The sequence below is a fragment of the Benincasa hispida genome, unplaced genomic scaffold (genome assembly GCF_027475165.1).
Source record: "Benincasa hispida cultivar pf3 unplaced genomic scaffold, pf3_genome.v1.1 HicScf565, whole genome shotgun sequence".
Taxonomy (NCBI): Eukaryota; Viridiplantae; Streptophyta; class Magnoliopsida; order Cucurbitales; family Cucurbitaceae; genus Benincasa; species Benincasa hispida.
Genome location: NW_028326674.1, coordinates 1 through 22,442, shown reverse-complemented (window position 1 = coordinate 22,442; position 22,442 = coordinate 1). Strand labels below are relative to the sequence as shown.

At 35.3% G+C, this 22,442-nt stretch overlaps 3 protein-coding genes and 1 pseudogene across 4 annotated transcripts; 1 reads left to right on the top strand and 3 right to left on the bottom strand.

The window, feature by feature from the left end:
* The first annotated feature begins 1,114 nt into the window (after positions 1–1,114).
* LOC120087220 (peroxidase 5-like) lies at positions 1,115–2,921 on the top strand. 2 transcript variants are annotated; one of them, XM_090310056.1, is made up of 3 exons: positions 1,115–1,499; positions 1,830–2,028; positions 2,141–2,921. In XM_090310056.1, exons 1-3 carry the CDS (start codon positions 1,260–1,262, stop codon positions 2,695–2,697), a joined length of 996 nt encoding a protein of 331 aa, XP_090166182.1. In that variant the 5' UTR covers positions 1,115–1,259; the 3' UTR covers positions 2,698–2,921. The 2 variants fall into 2 exon arrangements, with proteins under 2 accessions (XP_090166182.1, XP_038900061.1); XM_039044133.2 differs by having other exon boundaries at positions 1,118–1,499; positions 2,117–2,921.
* Positions 2,922–7,228: 4,307 nt separating this feature from the next.
* On the bottom strand, positions 7,229–7,588 carry LOC150030107 (uncharacterized). Its single transcript, XM_090310060.1, has one exon. The coding sequence runs from the start codon at positions 7,586–7,588 to the stop codon at positions 7,229–7,231; it is 360 nt and encodes a 119-aa protein (XP_090166186.1).
* Positions 7,589–7,603: 15 nt separating this feature from the next.
* Positions 7,604–10,388, bottom strand: LOC150030106 (uncharacterized). The gene is made up of 2 exons (XM_090310059.1): positions 9,995–10,388; positions 7,604–7,743 (listed from the first exon to the last, which is right to left on the bottom strand). The coding sequence occupies exons 1-2, from the start codon at positions 10,386–10,388 to the stop codon at positions 7,604–7,606; spliced, it is 534 nt and encodes a 177-aa protein (XP_090166185.1).
* Positions 10,389–15,950: 5,562 nt separating this feature from the next.
* On the bottom strand, positions 15,951–21,634 carry LOC150030105 (uncharacterized; annotated as a pseudogene).
* Between the last annotated feature and the right edge of the window lie 808 nt (positions 21,635–22,442).

Genomic DNA, 22,442 nt, shown 5'->3' with positions numbered 1-22,442 from the left:
GGAAAAAAAATTCTCACTCCCTCTCCCATTCCCAATGTATTCGGGGATTCCCGCCCCGTTTGGGGTGGGTCCTCGCAGGGTCACAATCCCATGAATTTTTTGGATATATCTAGTCTAGTCAAATATTGGCACATGGTAATTTTTTTTTTATAATTTTTTTTTTTGTAAAAAAATGAGGAATATGGGACAAGGTGCAGCCTTGCCCATAAGATAATATCATTTATTCATAATTATTTTCCAAATTTCATAGATAAAAGTGTTTTTTTCTTAAAATTTAAATAATTAAATAGACATGAATTTCAAAATCCAAAAAATATCTAACTACAGTGAATAATATATATTTTGAAAGTTTAATATTATAAAATATATATATATACATATATATAGTTTACTACTTGACATGAATAAGCGTATGACTTAATATTTCTTTTTCTCTTTGATTTTTAATTTTTTTTTTTAAATTTAAGGAAGAATCTATCTTATACTTCCTTGAAACTTAGTAATACACATATCTTTTTCTACGTTTTTTAAATTAACAAAATTTCAACGTTAGACTATTTCAAAATGAATATTTTTTTTTTTTAAAAAAATATAGATGAGAATAATTAATTTAATATATCATTAATCTATAAGAGCCTTGGTATGCAATCTAAATTTTGTTTTAAAAACATTTTGTGGATTTGGTTACCATATTAGATATATTCTTTCTTTAATAACGACCAAATTGCAAATTTGTTTGCCTAGGATGTATTTTTTTTAATTCTATCATTCTCTCATACATTTAATTATGTTATAAGCACGTGTCCTATTGTGATGTTATTACATTATATATATTGTGCAAATATTTAATTCTATCTAATATACCTACTCCTTTGGCCAACGCAGCCCCAAGCATTCCATTTGTTGCTAAGTAAACGTATTTTAAAATTTCCCACTAGGGCTTTGTTTTCCTTAGTCAATAATTACCTCTCTAATTCCCAATCCATTTGTATTTTATTTTATTTTATTTTATTTAGTTACATAGATGACAATATAAAAGTTCAAACTTAGACAACTTCATATTACTTATAGCCACCTTTTTGATTTGTTCATCATTGTTCAACACACAATGTTGTTAATTTCTATAAGAAACCCTCATATCCTCAAGCTATAAATATACATTATCAACACCCCTAATTTCTTCATCAAAATTACCAAACAAATAATAACATCATATCATTGCCTAAACAAATCCCTCTTATTTGGCTCTTCTTTACACAATGGCTAATCCTTCTTCTTCCCACAAGTTATTCCAAGTACTTTTCTCCAAGCTCTTATGCATCATCTTCTTCTTTTCCCTCTCCACTTTTGCTTCTACAAGCCTAAAAGTAGGTTTCTACACTTCATCTTGTCCTGATGCTGAGGCCATTGTTGAAAGTGCGGTAGAAAAAGCCGTCTCTACAAACCCCGGCATTGCTGCAGGTCTCATCAGAATGCACTTCCATGACTGCTTTGTTAGGGTACGCTTCATTCCAACGTTTTTTTTTCCTTTGTTAGTCCCTATAGCTTTAAATGTTATAATTTTATCTTCTGATTTGATAAAATCTCGTAAATAAGTTGAATGATTTGATACGTTCTCTGAAGATGGATTTTAACTTTTAAAACATAGTGACTAAATTCTTAACTTTCTCCAATTCATAATGACTAAATTCAAATTTAACCTTATTTTTAAGATTTGAACTTAGACATCTTTGCACTTTCTATCATATATTTACTTAAAAAAAAATTTAAAGCATAAAGACTAATTAAATACAACTGAACATTGAGGATAAAACTTATAACTTTTTCAGGGATGTGATGCTTCCGTGCTTCTAGAATCTACTCTAGGAAATCCAGCGGAGAGATATCATCCAGCAAACTTTCCAACCTTACGAGGTTTCGAGGTTATTGATGAAGCCAAGGCCAAAATTGAGGCTGTTTGTCCAAATACCGTGTCCTGCGCTGATATTCTTGCCTTCGCTGCCCGTGATAGCGCCAACAAAGTTGGAGGTATTGTTAAACTATCATTAAACTCATAGGCTTAAATTTTGATACAATAAAATAGATTTAATCTTCTCTATTCATATATTCTTATCAGGTATTAACTATGCTGTGCCAGCAGGCCGTCGTGATGGACGCATCTCAAGAAAGGAAGAAGCTAGCAGTCTCCCTAGTTTCACTTTCGAAGCTGAGAAGCTCGCCAGTGAGTTCAAGAAACGAGGGTTATCCGTGGCGGAGATGGTGACACTTTCCGGCGCTCACTCCATAGGAATAGCTCATTGCCCTACCTTTGTCGACAGGCTATATTCCTTCAATACAACTCATGCACAAGACCCTTCCATGGATCCCTCATATGTTGATTACTTGAAGAACAAATGCCCACCGCCAAGTAGATCTGGCAGTGACCCGCGCGAGCAGCCAGCCGTGGCACTTGATTTTTCAACCCCGCATCGTTTGGACAACCGTTACTACATCGAGCTAAAGAACCACCGTGGGCTACTGATCTCCGATCAGACATTGTTGAGCAGTTCCTTGACCTCTAAAATGGTGCTGAAAAATGCCTATGATGGGTCCAAATGGGCAGCCAAGTTTGGGAAGGCAATGGTTAAAATGGGCCACATTGATGTCCTCACAGGATCGAAGGGAGAGATCAGACGCCATTGCAGCTATGTGAATTGATTTCAAAGCTTCTTTTGGATCACAGGTTTAATCTGAAGGGGAAAGAAGAAGATTTTTGTGTGTGTTTTTTATGTAAAATTTTCATTGCTTTGTTCAAATTTATTGGTTCTTTTTTCTCTGTTATAACTCAATAAGTGTGTATACTTTTCTGTTGTAATTCTTTTGTTGTTATATGAAGCTCTTTGTAATTCTTTTCCAGTGAATGATATTTTAATTTGTTGAAATGTCTTGAATCTATTACCATGTGTTTCGAAGGATGAAACACAGGATCTCCTTAAACTTAAGTTGTATTCCTATTTTTGTTATTTACGCTTTTGATCTTAGGATTTCGAAGAGTACACTCTATAGACTCTCCAACTCTACTAACATATTTGACTTTGTAATTTGATATTTTTACTCATGGACGTATAAGTAGTCACTACACTATTAGTGAACTATTAATGATAATCTCTCTATTGATTTTCTATTGTTAACATTTTTTTTAATGGAAGCATATGCAAATTCAACAAGAATACCTTGATTATAGATGATAGGGATATTCTTGAGAGTGTGTAAAATCTTTATTGTTGAGTATTGCATGAAATCTTCAATTTCAAGTATTAGAGCTCGAGTAGAATTCCTATCATTACTCTCATTTTGGCTTCATCAAATTTTGTTTAGAGTCACCAACATATTTGTCGATCTAGAAAAAAATATCGAGTTCATACCTAAATAATGAGAAAAGTAATATCTTATTAAGATTGTGAGATTTCTTGATTTTTTTTTCTTTAATGTGAGATCTTTAATATGCCTCCTTAAGATGGTGTCTCTTTAGATTCACCATTCTTAGATCAAATTTCAATTTTTGTGTTTTTTTTGGCAAAATGCCTATTTAGACTTCATTTGCTCTAAAATTAGATTATATGAGATTTCATCTCAAAATCAATTGACGATGAGATGAATAGTCATTCTATCTCATTAACATTTTGAGATTTTCTTTAATTTTTCCAATGGATCCTCAATAGTTGAGGGGTTATTTTATAGGAGAAGTTTCGCATTTACACAAATTCTATTGAGTGTGCATATTATTGAATAAAAAACAATTTAATTTGTGTAAGGAAAGATTTTACTTAAAATTTGGAAAATATAATATTATTGTGATTGTATTAGTACTAATACGTGGATGAATGAACTCATAGAAGTTTAAGTGGTGATGACTCAATATAGGTGGAGAGAAAAATAGTGGAGAATAATATTAATTATCAGCGAGACTAGAGGATGTGCTAAATTTAATCCTAACATTTTATTAAATTTATGGGATTGAAAACAACCTCCCTTCAAAACAACACATTTTAAAAAAAAATCATGCAATAAATTGATTTTAAACATGACGATAAAATCACTCTCAAATATGTCACTTACATACATGCACACGTCCACCCCTACGCCCATGCACGTACACACATGCACTATCCAATTCAATTCAAATGGGTTGGGCTAAGCTAATTAAATGGTATCTTTGGACGAAGCTTGAATCGAGCTGAGGCTAGATTTGGGCCGATCGACCTTAAAGCTTTGGGTTCATTGATGAAACTGAGATTAGACTAATATAGGGTTCTTTTAAAAAAAATAGTCAAAATAATTTCCACTTATAAAAATGACCAAAACACACAAACAATTAACTGAAGTTTTAAGAAAAAAACGACAAGTATATCCCTATTAAATCCCTACATTCTTGTGTATTTAAAAACAAAATTTGTTGAATAAAACAAAATTCTGTTGAATAAAACCAGTTTCTTAATGAAGTTCCAAAACGAATCATCTCAAAAAAGGAAAAATTGACGAAAATCGTAAACTTCACCCATGATTTTTTCATTGCCAATACACTCTCGTTCAAAAAATATTGGGTTTTATGTCCTAAAACTCGTGGTTTGTAAACAATAAACTTACTCTGTAAATCAATAAAGTTGTTATTGAAATGTGGATTCAATAAAGTTGTTATTGAATATATGAATTGCTTATTTTTTTTTTTAGAAATAAATCCAATAAATTAAAAGATCCATGACTATTACATGAGTACTTGAATTTTATGTGGAGACATAAGAGTGGACTAGGTTCGAGTAAATAGTCAAAATGATCCATAGTATACAAATAAGGTTGGATACCTTATTCTAGTAACACTATCGGATGCGGCTCACTCTGTAGTTGTTACAAGGAATTGTGAAGGGTATGAACGAAGTGATCCTAATTCGTTGTGGTGTCATGAGGAGCAGTGATATCCTGTACAATGAGTTTGCATAAGATTGGACCAAGAAATAAGTCACACTTATTTTATAACACTGTTCACTATTTATGACTGACTATTTCATAACGATGACCTAGGTAACGTAATCTTAATCTTGAGCTAACTATGAACTTCTGTTTATTCGGGATTATCCTTAGATATGCATAAGTGAGGGTTGGCTCAACAGCGCCGACTCAATAAGCCTCCCATTTCAAGGATAAGATCAGGTTGATAACTGAGGACATAAGGTATAAGATGGAATTCACTTCTACCCACTTTCAGGGATAGTAGAGAGGTTGTTCCCTTAAGTGTTGACTCTGGGTCTTGAACAAGGGGCCCTACCCTCTCATTGGCCCGAGAAGAACTCGGTTTGATGATCGGAACACAAACCAATTGTTCATTAGAGGATCAGTGGGACTTAAGGAACAAGAGGTGATCTCGGGGGTAAAACAACCATTTGACCCAGTCGTTATTACGAACAACCTATGAAGGCTTAACTTACTAATCATGGTTATATCAAGTGGACACAATATATCTATGGTGAGGGAAGTGTAACTACTAGGATTTAGTGGCATGACCCGCTAGTTAACGAATGAGGGTTAATTCGGTATAAAGAGTTTAGCGAATTAATCTCGGATCGTTGAAGCTCTTGATCTGTAGGTCCATTAGGTCCCCATACTAGATCACAAACGGAATAAGCCTTAGAATTGCATGATAAGTTGATTTAAAACGTTCAAATTTGAATTAAGGGAATTAGTAATTATATGTGATATAATTAAACATTTAATTTTGGAATTAAACGAAATTGGAGAACCAATTAAATATTTAAATATGATTTCAATATTAATTTCATAAATAGGGATTCATGGTAGTGAAATTGGTGTTAAATTAATTTAATATTTGATTTTAAATTAATTATAATTAATTAAATTATTTAAGTAATTATTAATTAATTTTAATTGTTAGCGAAGTTTTTGATGTTCGATACCATGCGATCTTAGCCATGTGGGAGACTGTGCATAAGAAAATCATACGTACCCCTTTTGAGAAGGTCCTTTGTCTAGGGAAGAAGACTCACGAGATATTCGAAGCTATTTTCAACATTAGTGGTGCCAACCTTTTCCATCTCAGAAAACTCATAAATGAATACTTTCAAAGTGTGGAGAAGTATAATTAGTTCCAGTCATCATTTTCTTCTCAATTGATTCACACAAGTAAAATCCAACGTCTGAAGGAGGCCAAGTTTAATCTAGAGAAGATATTATATGACAAGAGTAGTGCCCTTACTAAGAAGAAAGCACTATTAGAGCACGATTCTCAAGCCTTGGAAGAAGAGGATGAATTGTTAGCGAAGCTAGAAGCCATCAGAATTGATCAAGTCGAAATATCCAAGTTCTTCTGAGAAGAAGATCTTTTGAATCAACATAAGCTTGATGCCTCAGGAATGTGAGGGACCATGAACAAGATTGAGACCACTTCAATTCTTTTTAATAAAGACGTCAAGGCTTTGGATGTACTACGCTAGATTTAGAAGCGATGCAACAGGAACTAGGGAATTATAATTGCGTACCATGATTTGACGTTGTCCCTTTTACTTAGTTTCATGCACCAGTCGTTAGTGGCTTTAGGGATTTTTGTAATTTTGAGCCATTTTAGTTGCTGAATTTGTTTACTGTAGTGCCCAAAAATATTTCTTATATGGAAGCCACTTTTTTTTTTTTTTTTTTTTATGACGAATTCCAATGCTTGAAGCTTCCTTTAAATTTTCACTTTTTATACGATTGAACTCATATATTTTTTGATCATGTGACTGAACTTAAATTTCTTTAAGCTGCATACGTACACTTTATAATGACAGGGATCAAGTCATAATGTAGTTCATTTTTTTTTTTTTTGGGGGGGGGGTCACCTTTTAAGCTCATGCGGTCAGGAGCAACGTGTAGTTTGTACTCTTATGATAAAAAGTTCCTCTACTTTTTTTTTTTAACATTCGTTAATTAAAAAACTTCATAAGAAACTTGTCATTAATTGGGTCAATTCTTAATACGTCTTGATCAACGATCTTGTATGCTCCATTTATATGGACCTCTGTGACGATGTAAGGTCTATCCCATTTAGGTGTGAACTTATTTCCTGTATGTCTCATTGTAATATTGGGTCTTTTTACAACAAGCACTTGATCACCGACTTGAAAAGATCAAGGCTTTATGTGCTTATCAAATGCTTTAGACATTCACGCTTGGTAACACTCCAATGCTGGTTAAGCTTTTAGTCTTTTTTCATCAAGTGCTTCCAATTCTTGAAGAGTAGCTTGACATTTTCTTTTGTAGTCAATCCCTCTTGTATCGCCATCCTTAGTGATGAAATTTCTCTTTCTAACGGAAAGGCAGCCTCTACCTCATAAACAATAAGGTATGGAGTGACTTCTGCAGGGGTACGATGAGTGGTTCGGTAAGCCCACAATGCCTCACCGATCTTCTCCTGCCAATCACTCTTTGACTTAGAGACAATCTTCTTCAGTAGGTTGCACAATGTTTTATTGAATACCTCTGCCAACCCATTTGTAGAAGCGTTGTACATGGATGACTTGAACTGCTTGAACTTGAACTTCTCATACAACCTATCCATCAAGCTATTGGAGAACTACCTCCTATTATCAATCACGATTGGATGGGGGATATTGTACCAATAGATGATATGAGTGTGGATAAAGTCCACCACGTTTTCTTTCTTAGCTTCCCTCGAGACGATAGCCTCAACCCACCTTGAAAAGTAATCAATGGCTGCAAGAATGTAAGAATGTCCCACTAATGACTTACATGTTATAGGGCCAACAAGATCAAGCCCCCACACTTCAAAAGGCCATGAGGTTATAATTGGATGTAGAGGCTCGGGTGGTTAACGAATGAAGTGTTGGGGTTGATACCCTCAATCTTGTAGGGTCCTATAGTTTGTAAACATTTTATAAATAAAATCATTTTGTATTTAATAAATTATATGATATTTTAGTTGCATTAACCACAAATCAATAAACTAACATCCAAGGTTATCTTTATAACTTAAACATGTATGTGGAGACATACAGATAGATCATGTTTAAGTGATAACATAAATGGTCTGTAGTAGATCGATAAGGCTGAGTACCTTATCCTGGTGACACTATGAGTATGGCCCGCTTTGTAGGTGTTACAATTATTGTAAAGTGCTACAAATGATCTGATCTTGATCATTCATGTATTATACATGCAAACGGGGATATTCTATACAAAGGAATTTGTATAAGACCGAACCATGAAATGTTTAGTCTCATTATATAAGACTGTTCATAATAGAGACTTACATTTCACTAGGATGACCATAGGTAACATGACCTGAATCCTGAGTGAGTAGTGAACTCCTGCCTATGAGGGCAGTCTTTTGATTTGTATGGGTGAGAGTGGCCATATCGCTGACTCAACAAGCCTACCATTTTGGGGATTCGCCTGGTTGTGGAGCTAGGAACACAGTTACATAAGATGAAATTCACTTATTCCTCGAAGCAAGGGTAAGTAGATAAATTGCTCCCTTAAGGGTGATTTCAGGTTTTGAACAATGTAGCACCACACCCTCTCCTAGCCCGAGAGAGGTTTAGTCATAGTAGGACTATGATCTATTGTTCATTAGAGGGATCAGTGGTACTTAAGGAGTTAGATGTAACTACATGGGCAAAACGGTAATTTGGCCTAGCTGTACTTACGAGCAATTTGTGAAGGGTCGTCGTACTGTTGATTGGTTATATCCAATGGATACAGAAGTATATCTGTAGTGCGAAGAGTGCAGTTGTCGGTTCTTTAGTTGAGTATCCGACAGTTAATGGATGGTGAATAATGTAATTAAAGAGTTTAATTAATTATTCATGTATTGTTGGAGCTTCAAGCTATAGGTCCATGAGGTCCCCTTGGTATCTCAATAGGATTTAGTTGAGAATCGATTTTTGGATTAATTTGAATTGTTCAAATTAAAAGAGAGATTTAATTATATATGTTATAATTAAATTGTTTCAATTATATGGGATATAACTGTAACAATGTATTTGATACATTATAGTTTAATGGGAGGAAATAAATATTTGAATGAGATTCAAATATATTTTCTATGAATGTGAATCATAGTTGTTAAATTTAATATAAATGAGATTTATATTAAATGCCATAAAATAGAGAAAAGAAACTATAGTTTATATTATATGTGATACAATATTAAAACTATAGATTATATGTTATATTTGATATAACATATAATTTAATATATGTATATAATATGATAAGTTAGTTATCATATTTATTTATATTATATTATTATTATTTGAATAATAAGGAAGAGAGTTACAACTCCTTTCCCCATTTTTTCTCTCCACCCACATTAGTGGGGTGGTTATGTTTTATGGCAAGTAGAATAAAAGAAAAATTGTTTTTTTTCTTCTTTGACGTGATTGCTGTTGAACGATTGAGAAAGAAAAATTACAGAAGCGTTATGTGTTTTTTGTGTTCTTGTAAGAGTTCTCAATCTTCTTCCTCCTCCACATTAAACCTTTCCCTCTTAACCAAAATAGTCATAGTCCACCATTCATGGGTTTTCACCTTGAGAATACCAAGGTTTCCATTGTGGTTGTGTCTGGGGTTTTGGTTCGAGATTAATCTTGAAGAAGGTCTTCAAGAAGTTGGTGATTTTGTTTGAGGGAAAATCGTGAAGAAAATGTTCTACAAAGATAATGTTTCTTGAAACCTTTTCTTGAAAAGCATGGTGTAATTTAGTTTTAAATGCATATCTATCTGTATGTTTACTATAAACTTTGTATTCAATAATTAATGGAATTTGGTTGATCCGCTTCCACTAAAGATTCTCCTCATACAAGTTTCTTCACGAAGTTCACATGGTATTGACAAGCCTCACACTTCTTTGCATATTCCATCGAATCTTGGATCATCCCTAGCCAGTAGTAAACGATTCTTTTCAGCTGGAACTATAGCTTTGGTCTATATTGATGCGCGCTACATATCCCAGAATGCACTTCTTCTAAGGCCTTCATTGATTCCTTTTTTCCAAGGCATTGAAGAAAGATCCCTTCCAGGGAGTCACGATATAATACCCCTTTGTAATAAATGAAGTATGCAACCCTCCTTCGAATCTCGGTTTTATGGTGGGGATTTTCTAGAAGCCTCCCATGCTTGAGGTAATCTATGATGGGTTGCTGCCAGTCTTCTTCATCAATTAAACGAACTGATATCACATTTGTTTCTTCACATGCTGTCTCGATCGGAGGTATAACCCACCTTCGAAAAAGCAATATATTAAAGGACACATCATCTAGAACCGTCAGGGAATTAGCCAAGTTTGCCAAAGCATCCGCCTTCTTATTATCCGTCTTCAGGACATGCTCTAGTGTCATGCTTTTGAATTTCTCCATCAACTGTTTGGCATAAATGAAGTAAGGTTCAAGTCATCATGCTTCATATCATACTAAAGTAAGAGCTGATTGATTATCAACTTCGAGTCACCAAAAATCTCTATGTATGACATTGCAATCTCCGAAGCCATTTGGAGGCCGATTATTAAGGCTTGGTATTCGCCAACATTGCTCGAGCACAACTCAATAAACGTAAAGCTATAAGTCAACATGTGTTTCTCTAGTGAAATGAGGATGATGCTGCCACCGCACCACTTCTCCAGATGCACCTTAAAAAAACATGATCCAAGGCTCTGTGATTTCTGTGAGGAGAACTTCGCCATAGGCAAGTCTTCACTTAACTTCCAATCTGATGAAATTGGGTGATCCGCCAAGGATTCGGACAATGCTTGTCCTTTAATCGCCTTTTGCAACACATAAACAATATCGTATTGCTAAAGCATGATTGCCTATTTAGCTAAACACCCTGAGATGATTGGCCTAGAAAGAACGTACTTGATGGGGTTGGCTTTTGCAATTAAACGAACTATAAAGGCTCGCATGTAGTGTCTCAACTTGTCGATAGTGAAGAAGAGTGCAATGCACATTTTCTCAATAGAAGAATAATTGATTTCAACTCCATTTAAAGTCTTACTTAGGTAGTAGAGGGCTCGCTCTTTTCCCTTCTTTCCCTCTTGTGCCAATAATGCTCTCATCGATCTTTCTTGTGCGGCAATGTATAATATCAACGACTTGCCTGCCATAGAAGCACCTAGGACAAGAGGACTAAGCAAGTACCTCTTTATGCTGTCAAAAGCATTTTGGCAGCCCTTGTCCCATTCAAAATTTTCTCCTTTTCTCATCAGTCTTTGGAAAGGTTGACATCGACCAGCCAAGTTGGAAATAAACCTGCGGATGTAAGCCAAGCGCCCCTGAAGACTTTTTAACTCATGTAAACTCTTTGGCCTCAATATTTTCTGAAAGGCATCGATCTTGGATTGATCTATCTTGATCCATCAATGCCTCACAATGAAACCAAGAAATTGCTTTGAGGTTACACCGAACGTTCACTTTAGAGGGTTTATCCTCAACTAGTATTTTTGCATGTGACCAAACACAACTTTCAGACCCGCTAAATGATCTTGTCATTTTTTGGACTTGATCACGAGATCATCCTCATAACATTCTACGTGTTTGTGCAAAATATCATCAAATACCTTTTGCATGGCGTGTTGGTAAGTAGTGCCAACATTCTTGAATCTGAAGGGCATTACCTTGTCGCAATATATTCCTATTGGGGTTATGAAGGCCGTCATTTCCTCATTAGCAAGAGTCATTCATATTTGATTATACCTCAACGACCCATCCAGAAAGAATAGAGCCTCATGTTTTGTTGTCGTATCAACCCTGATCTTCATGATGGACAATGAAAAATCATCTTTCAGACACACACTGTTTAGATCACGAAAGTCCACACAAACATGAAGTTGTCCATTATTTTTTTCTAATTGAGACAATGTTAGCTATCCACGTTGGGTATTTGACTTCATGGATAAACTCTACTTCAATTAACTTATTGACTTCAACTTCCATCTGAAGAATATGTTCTGGTCGAAAGCATCACTGAGCTTGCTTAATAGGTCGACATCCTTGTTTGATTTCGAGATGGTGGACTATTACCATCAGATTAAGCCCTGACATTTCTTTGTATGACCAAGCGAACACGTCCCTGTATTTAGTGAGCAAGCTCATATATTTGCCTTCTTTCTCTTTAAAGAGAGATGCGCTAATGAAAGTTGGGTGTGGTTCTGCCACTGTGTCCAGATTCACTTCTTTGAGTTTGTCCGCTGTGGACTAACCACCATCCTCCAGACTCAGTGGAGCATCTTCCACTTCCTTTTTGGCCATATCATCTTTAGATTCTTCGGTGATGGTAATGTGGTGACATGAAATTTCATCTTCCACCTGTTCTAGACTTCCATTTTGAGAGTTGGTGAAGACAACATCGTGCCTCTTTACCTTCAAAAAATATTTGCTTGTGTTTAGAGTGACAGAGGTCTTTCTCTTCATTCGTGAAGGCATGGTATTGTGAATGTCTTTGTTGCTTCCTACCTCACAAGATGATTTATTGTTCGATGGCCTTTCAGTATCCTTATGGCTGAGGCACCGCCAGATTGATGCACAAGGTATCAGATCCCTCTTTCTTATGGCTATATTGGAGATGTCACTGCGAGTTTCTCCCTTGCCCTCTATCTCACTAAAGACATGTTTGCTGAAGTGGTCCTCAACACCTTTGCACTTAAGGTGATAAAAAATGGGCGTATGAGGTTTTCCTTTGTTTTTATTTGAAACCGCACCTAACCTCTAGAAGGCTGATGGTCGTGCCACCACCAGGGACCGACAGACAATCTTCTATTCTTCTTTGTTATGTAAAGTCAACCTTCGAAAAGTCGAGCATCGGGTAGATCCAGGGGTCATGCATAGACTTTCTCTCTTTGCTTCCATCAAGCTCAATCTCTCAAAGTCCAACGCGTGTGCAACAGACATTTTGATACGGTCGAAGGCTAAGGTTCTTTGATCCTTGCCCTCATTTTCTCCTGCATCATAGACTTCTTCTGTAGTTATATGATTGTTGTTGACCACCTTTTCCTTTGCCCTTCTAGTTATGCGAACTGGCTTTGACGATTTATATCCAAGCCCCTTCCTCGACGCAGATATAGCGTGCCCCTCTTGCAAAAGCTTTTTCTGGGTCGAAGAAAGCTTGGGTTGCTCATAAGTCTTTAAGCTCTTAAACTCGGTGTGAGTCATGAAGTCATAACCCACCTTTGCCAACATTTTGTAAGCTTTAGGATCGAGTCCATCTTCTGTTTGCTTGTCTAGTAGATTTAGCTTTGTCAAGTCCCCCCTTGTTTTATGGATTTCCTGCTTCATTATTGGCGTGAGTGGTGTAACGAAACTCTCCTTTAAGATTTCAATATCGCTGACTTGTAAACCTTTGGAGCATTCCGTAAAAGGTGACTCACTCTTTCTGCGTCTCAAGAAAGGGACATAGCGTAAAATCGGAGGATTTGGAGCCTTTTCATCCTTCGAAATCGGTGTTTCTCCAATGCTAGTGGATGTCTTATTTCTTCTTGAGCTGGAGGTTCGTGCCTTGTTGCACGTTTCTTTCTCGGTATCTACTTGTGACTTTAGCCTTGATTCATTTGTTTCCCTTATAAGTGGAGCCTCTGCGGGCATTGCATCACCAACACACTCACTCTTCAAATAAAACTTCGCATATGCGAAGTGAGATTCAACTTTTAAAAATGGATTAGAGTTTGCTTCAACTTTCTTAATCCCATCCTGATAGAACTGGAAACATTGATGCAACGTCAAGGTTATCACACTATTTTCGTGAATCAAAGGGCGTCCTAGTAGCAACTTATAGGTCGTCTTCGAATCTATAACATGAAACAATGTGTCAAACTTCAGATCACTAATGAGGATTTCTAAGCGTATCATGCGTATCGCCCTTTGGCTGCCTTGGTTGAAACCTTGAGTTACCAACTTGTTATTCGATAATTCTTCCATGAGGATGCCCAATTGTTTCATAGTCGTCATAGGTATATTGACAGTTGATCCATTATCGATGAGAATTCAACCGTCTCTCTGCTCTCGAATGTATCCCGAGACGTACAAAGTCCTATTGTGCAACTTTGATCCCAACAGTAGATCTTCATCTGAAAAATCTATGGACATACATCCCAAGGCATACACAGTAGAGGTCAGTACAACAGATATGTTGGATTCTAACAATGCGTCGATGAGGGCCATCTTGGTTTTTTGAGGGAGTGACAATAGGTCATCTATGTTGAACGATGGTAAGTATTTTGATCCTTCCGTCATCTTCGATGAACCTAGAGGGGTATGCTCTTCCTCTGCAGTGCCAACAACATGACATGCAACAACCTCTGGCATTTTTCTCGAACCGTTGCCATAGAAGTTCTTCGAAGGGAAATCTCCTAACGTCACCTATCACCTGGTTTGAGGGAAGTCCTCATCTTCCTCCTCAACAAGCTTGGGCTTCTGAGCCTTCTTTTTTTCCTTCCTTTTCTGAGTCTTGCTTCCTCTTTTATAACTCCGATAGGAGCGCAACTCTTTTTGGGTAGGGCTTGGCTTTCTCTTCTTTCAGTGCATTATAAGAATCTAGCCTTCGTCATTATCTCTATCAACGTTTTCTTCCCTATTTTGAAAATTAGTGACTTGGATCTTTTGCTAAAACCGTACAACCGTAGGTTCGAGTGTCCCAAACTGAATCAAGCTCTCTCTTTCATCATAACATATAATCGATATCGAAGCGCTTAGAGTTACTACCACTGCGACGCGATTTTTTTTAGCAACCTTATCTAAGTCTACCTCAATCTTCCTCTGTCAAGCCAACCTTAGGATTAGCTTCTTTAGCACAAACCATGTTTTGACTGGGTGGCTAACGACCCTGTGATGCTTGCATTAGTTCGGATCATCTACCTTCCCTGCTTGTTCTAGTCATTTACATTCTGGTAGCTGGACAAGCTACATTTCTAGTCACTCGAGCACATCTGTGATATCAGAGTCAGGAAACGGATAGACTTTTTCCTACCTCTCTTTCAATGTCAGTCGGTGTCTTTCACCTACATCGTCTTTCTTTTCAATTTTCCTTTTCTTTCTTTTCGAAGAAACTTCAGCAGGGTCACATTAACAACCATTGATTCCTTTTCAGTGCCTTTCACAATCTTCTTAGCGCCCTCTATCTCATTCTTATCCCTCTTCATCTCAGGGATCAGGAAATCCTTCATTCCCCTATTGGCGATGCTTAACTTCATATCATGGGCGTGAGTCGCCAATTATTCAAACATACGTGGCTTGATTTCCTGCAGAATATAGAGAAGTCCCCAGTGCATATCTTGGGTGCACATTTCTATAGTAGACAGTTCGATGGGTTGGTCTTTGCAGTTCAGACTCAGAGCTCTCCATCGGTTAATGTAGTCGATGACTGGCTTCTTTTTCTGTTGCTTGGAATTTGTCAACTTCATCATGCTGACAGTGTGTTTGGTGCTGTAGAAATGGTTCAAAAATTCCCTCTAAAGCTGCTTCCAACTATCGATTGCCTCAAGCTCTAAGTCAGTGTACTAGTCGAAAGTGTTTCCTTTGAGGGTTTTGACAAACTCTTTGACTAGCAGATCTCCTCTAGTTCCCACGTTTTCGCTTGTCTCCACAAAGTGGGCAATGTATTGTATCGAGTTGCCCTTTTCGTCGAATTGTTGGAACTTCAAGGGTTGGTACCCAACAGGCATTCTCAAGCTGTCAATTTTCTGGGTGTACGACTTGGAATACATAAAAGAGGTCTGAGCCCTTATGGAAGTCATGATCATATCCTATAGTTGTTAGAGAGAGAAGCAACAAAAGCTGATTGTTGCGATTGATTTTTCTGCAGCACGGTTTTTCCTTTGTGATTTGCTTTGACAGACAGCAAAAGCTAGACTTGATTCAGCAACTTCTCGAGACTGCATCTGTTCTCTCAAGGTAGAAATTTCATGATCTCACTCCTCAACGACCTTCATCAAAAAGTTTATCTTTCTTTCCATTTTTGTCATGGCCGCCTCGACTGTTACGTCCACCATCATGACAGAAATCACATCTTTGTGTGATTCCCTTTTTGACTTGCTGGAGGCAGAAATAGGGTTGTCAAACAAGGGATTCTCCTTGATGAAAATCCTGCCTTTAGAAGATTTTGTCATCTGCCTCGGGATGTTGTGTGCAATGATGGAACCTTGCTTTTGCTCTTGTATCACCTCCTTTGAACGACTATGGGTGACAGGTCCCGTGTAGAAGTCGCTTGCAGTAGTTACCTTAGATGCAACTTTCTTTGATGCTATTGATTTGTTTGGATGTTAAGAGAGAGATGAGAGGTTGAGATATCCCACCAGACATGCCAATTTGTTTGCATGAGGTTTCTAGAGAAACTTGTTTCGTGAAGTTGAACTTGTGTTTGTGTTGGTGCAGATGTTGATTTGATGGTTGCGGTTCGATCTCTAACACTTGATCTTCTGGTTCTCTCAAAGTTGAATGCATGCGCTTCATTGAAGAAGCGAAGCACATGACATTCTTGAGATCAAAGTCTTGGAAAAGTCTTTTTCTTTCTTCAGGATGACTTGTGTCTTCAAGGAAGTGTGTTGCTTCAAGAATCTAGGGGTCTTCTGGTTGTAGGTGGATTCTCTTGGGCTCTCTGAAATGTAGAGTTCTTTTTTTTTTTTTTTTTTTTTTTTTTCAAATGAGAAGAGTTTCTCTATTTATAGAGCTTTCTGGTGGGCTTTGTGGGCTTGGGGTTGGTTGATCCATGGGCCTAGCCCTTGGGCCTAATTAGTTGGACTTGGGTTTGATTAGTCCATAGGCCTCACTCTCGAACTCAATTAGTTGAGCTTGGGCTTGATTAGTCCATGAGCCTGCCCTTTGGGCCTAATTAACTGGACTTAGACCTAATTTGGCATTTGGATTTTTATTTTTTTTATTCAATTGGACTTTAGTCCAAATAATAATATCAAATTAGATTGAACTAATTTTATTCCATCCAAAGATCATGATGAAAACACGTGGCATCATCGGAATTTGCCAATTTATGTCTTCAATTTCAATTTGAGACACACATCAACTCCTAATTGATCGAAAATTGAATGTTTTGGAATTTTGTGGTTAATTTAGGGAATGATGTGGCAACTTGTGATTGACCAAAAATTTACCCTTCAACAGCTGTAGTTTTTATTCTTTGCTACAATATTTACTATTTCCTTCTCGAACTAAAATAATTTATACCTCAAACACATACTATTATAACTCAAACTAAAATAATCTTCAAACTAAAATAATCTACATCCCAAACGCAAACTATTATAACTCAACTATAAAAACCTAGGCCTATAATAACCAACTCTTTGCCTCAAACGATCTCTTAGGGTGTGTTTGGAATACATTTTCAAGTGTTTGATTTTTTTTAAAAAAAAGTCATTTTGAAATAAATTGAATTATTTGGCAACCATTTAAAATAGTTTTTCAAGTATATTTTAATCCCTTTTTATAAAAAATATTCTTGATGTAAATTTGCGGATATTGTTGAGCAATAATATCAACAAATGTCCTTTTACTTGGTGGCTGGACATGCACTGCTTGGCTTTGATCTGATTCCTTGATGACTAGAAATTTTATTTGCTGTTATCATTGAGTTAACACTTTTAATAAAATTATCAATGCCATTGGATAATTCTAAAAATAATATTAAAAGAAATGTTTTTGCACTTTTTATATAAGTAAAAATTCTTATCATTTATCTTACCAATTACATTAGCAGTATTTTATTGTTTTCTATATTTCATTATTTTGAACGATGTAATAGAAATATTAAATTTTATGTTGATATCAAACTTATGGATATATGAAATGATGAATAGGAATGTTAATAAAAACTGAGTACTTTACATTTATTGAATGAGAAATTTTGAACCAACCACACACTAGAAGAATTTTGGGTTTTAATGTCGGTTTTAAATCGACATTCAAGGGCTTTAATGTCGGTTGACAACAAACATTAAAGATAGTGTTATTAAAGCCCTTTAATGTCAGTTGCCTTTAATATTGATTTTAAACCGACATTAAAGGGCTTTAATAATACAGTCTTCAATGTCAGTTTCAACAGACATTAAAGGTCTTTCAATGTCGGTTGCAACCAACAGTAAAGACCTTTAAATGAATTTTCCAACCGACATTAAAGGGCATCAATGTCGGTTGCAACCGACACTAAAACTCTTTAATGTCGGTTGCAACTAAAGACCAAGAATCAAATGAAACCCTCTAAACCGACATTGAAGCTCAGAATCTGTCCGTTTCATTAATTATTGTCCTTTTTTTAAAAAAATTCCGTTGTCGAATCCATTTTTCGGTCAAGAAGTTAAAAACAAAATTTTATATCTCGTGTTGGGTCAGAAAATGTCCGTCATTGTTTTTTATTAAAAAGTAAAAAAAAATTTGCATGGCAAGCCATCAATATTTGTCTTCCACCTAAGAATTTATCCACAAACAAGAATCAATATTTCCAATCCATTACATATACTCATCAAAATATGAAATAAATACACTAGTCATCAAAATTTGCATAACAGTAACAAACTTTCATATAATACTTACACCAAGTCATCATTTCTCTCATTCACAGATATCAATTAGTACTAATTCCATGAATACTTAACACCAAATACCCCATGAACACAAAAATATTATGCATAAATCTTCCAATAAATAGATCATGGTTAGATAAAATTGATTTCATTCTAAGCTAGCATTTACATTATATTGAGACAAAAAACAAGAATTACATCCTTACACAAATTGGCCAACAAAACTTGCCCTTAGGTATATGCATTTTTTGTATTGAACTACAAAGAGGAAAAAAAAAAGATAAATTCAACATAAGTTTACGTCCATTTATTAAATTAAAGCTAGTATATAAAAATAAATAATTTACGTACGAGGCTAGTAATGGGTGTAGTAGGATTATGCACTATTTCGTGTATATACTTTTGCACATAATGCCCGCATCCTACAGAATCTAATTGACGGGGGCACTGCATATAAAGAAATTGAACACAATTATTCTTATGTTCAAATGAACATACATTGTGAAAAAATGAATGCAAATTTACCTTTACAGGTTTCCATTTTAGAGAAGACCGATGGTGTTAGAGATCATGCTTGCCATGTTTTCAATCCACTAAATAGTTTGAAAACATGAGTTAAAATATAAATACTTCAATTAAGAGCTAAGAAAGTTCAATTACACTTACATATTTATAACTCCATGAAAATCCTCTTGAACCTTACTTCGAAGAGAGTCCAAAACATATACAAAATTTTCTTGTAGATTGATTACAATCAATATCCAACAATAACTATAATAAGCAACAATTTTGAAATATTAGTACGTATATAATGCAAATTAAAAATAATCTAAGAACTTGTATTTACTTACTCTGTGTTATTTATATGGAATAAGGACTAATTGGTCTAAATTAGCCAATTCTAGTTGATTGGCTAAATTTCTAGATTGAATATCTTGAGACTTCACGTGGCAATATTCTTGCTTGATCAATTATAAAAAAAACTTCTTCGTAATATCACAACAGCATTCATCCCAAAGATACCTAAACAAAGTAAAATTTATTATTTAAACATGAAACAAAGTATACATGAATGAATCTAGATGAATAATACTTACGCAATGATGTCAAAATACACATGTAGCCTATTTCAACCATATTGCAATATTGGATCAGATCGTCGCGACCTAAATAAATAAATTTGTCTCTTCCAAATATATGCTCGTCCAAAGTGATACGGATCATGTCTACATCGTTGACGTTATGCATGACATGTCCGTTCAGTAGTTTGATGGTACCATTAGCGTCAATATATTTGGAGGACTGGCTGAAACTCTTAATTGTTGAATGGTCCTACCATAACCAAAGTTACACAAATTCAAAGTAGGAAAAATAATAAATAACCAAACTCATATACTGAAAAAGAGACATACTTTTCTCTCGTCAACCTTAACTACAAGTTCATGAGTCCATTTTACGAAGTTGCCCATTGCTTGATTTAAGGACTCTTTACCCTTCACAGGAATTGGTATAGGCAAATCTTCTCCAATGACAGTGTCAATTAGAACTTTAATAGTTAAGCATGACACATCATCATCAAATGCTGTGGCTACTGTAACCATATTATTTATAGTTCCTATAACCAAGTGGCATGGTGTCCCCTTAACAAATTTAAAAGAACTCACGTCACCATGGTTAAGCACGTACAATATGATTAAAATTTAAAAGTCAGAACAAATAAATTACCTCCAAATATTCTTTAGGCATCTTCTCAGTATCTTCTTCTTCAGATGCACTTAGTGCAATACTTCCAACAGATGATTTAGACTTATTAGATTGTCTGTTGTGAGTTCTTTCTCTTGACATTTTACCATGTCGAACATTTTTTTTTCACTAGAGCCTCCTTCATTTTCTTGGTTCATTGAGGACTTTGGTTTTACTAATTTGAAATATTGGGAATGGGAAACAAAATCACCCATTCCTCTAACATGTCCCCAATGTTCCTCTGTGCCCAATGCTTTGGTCAAAATATCTTCACCTTCATAGACTTCAGCCAATTTATCCTATAAAATATATTACATTTTTCACACAATATCTATATCATCATAAGTTCCAAACATTATATATATGCCATCTTAAACTTTGCACAATATAAACTTACAATCCGATTGGCACAGTCTCGAGTAGCTTCATTAAAGTATTCATTATTTTTTCCTTTTCTTGCTTCTTTCCATAAAGTCGCTCGATAAGAAGGATCATTCGATAGGTTCTACGTGAACATACATATTTAATTAGCATAAACATATTAGAATAAAAGATTTAATTGAAGTTGAAAAACTCACTAATTTTTGGGGCAAGATTCGTATAAACCTTTCGAGAAATGTGATGATTATATACACATTTCGCACGTCTTTCTTTTTGAAGACGACTGATTTCCTATACAACAAATCTAGTTGAAGTTACCTATCAAAACAATGATAATGTTGACATTTAATTTATTGTGAATGACTTACAGCCCATTCTTCACTCAATCGTTCATTGACGAATGATGTCCACTGATCTTGCTCTATATGAGAATATTGTTGGGGAGGAAATTGCAAGACCGAGGGTTCATCCTTAAATGGAAGTATGAACTTTTGAGTCAATCTTGAAAGTCCGAAACTTCCTAGATGCAGACATGAGTATACAATGTTTGGACTTAGAGTCCACATCGAATGACATCTGCACAATGAAAAAAGTAGTTAAACAATAAACTAATAAACTACTATGCACATGAATTAAAATTTTAGAAAACATACCGCTACACAATCAAAAAGTTTGTCTTTTAAATGGTTTGGAACTTTTTTCCAAGAATTATATGTTATAGGTATTTTTGTCGAACACAAACTCCTATATAACTTTGCATCTTCTTTGCTCCAAATCCAATCAATTGTCCATGTTCATTATAATCAATGGTCAACCGTTACAGATGTTCTTATTTGTGCCAACTCAGACATTGTAGTTTGGGCCACGTGAAATACTTATTTTGCTATATTTTTGTGGGATCATATTTCTATCATCCTCGCTGCTACTTTTTGAATTTTCCATTTCAATTTGCAAAAAAAAAAAAAAAAAAAAAAAAATCATTACTCACACAAAAAACATATAATCTTAATATTTAAATATATATAACCATAGTAAATGACATACCATATTTAAAACATTATTTATCAACTCATCTACCCTCACAATCATTTCTAATGTATGTGGATGTTGTATCATCAATCTCAATAGATGTATCAACATTGGGCATTCTTTACATACCTCCATGACCACACTCTTGTAGCATATCTCTTATTTCATCTTCATAAAAATCATCCTCAATTATTCGTTGTGGAGATGTTAAAATAATTGACTAACCCGAATTTGCGGGGTCTTTTACATAGAACACTTGTTTTGCTTGGGAGGCTAAAATAAATGGGTCTGATTTATATCCAATACGATTGAGGTCCACAATAGTAAACCCAAACTCGTCTATTTTGACTCCAATTCTATTCTCAACCCAATTACATTTGAATAAAATAAATGATAATCCATGATAGTCAAACTCCCATATTTCTTGTATTACACAATATAATTTTCTCCAACACATCATTCTCGTCGATTTCTATTTCGTAGATAAGTTTCCAACACTTTCATGTATCGTTCAAAAGGATACATCCACCTCAAATAAACAGGTCCACAAAACTCAACTTCTTTTACGAGATGCACTACAAGGTGTACCATTATTGTGAAAAATGATGGTGGAAAATAATTCTTTAAGAGGCATAGAGTGACAACGATATCCTCTTGCATATCCTTTAATTGAGATGAATCGATCGCCTTGCAACATATAGTATTAAAGAAGAAGCATAAA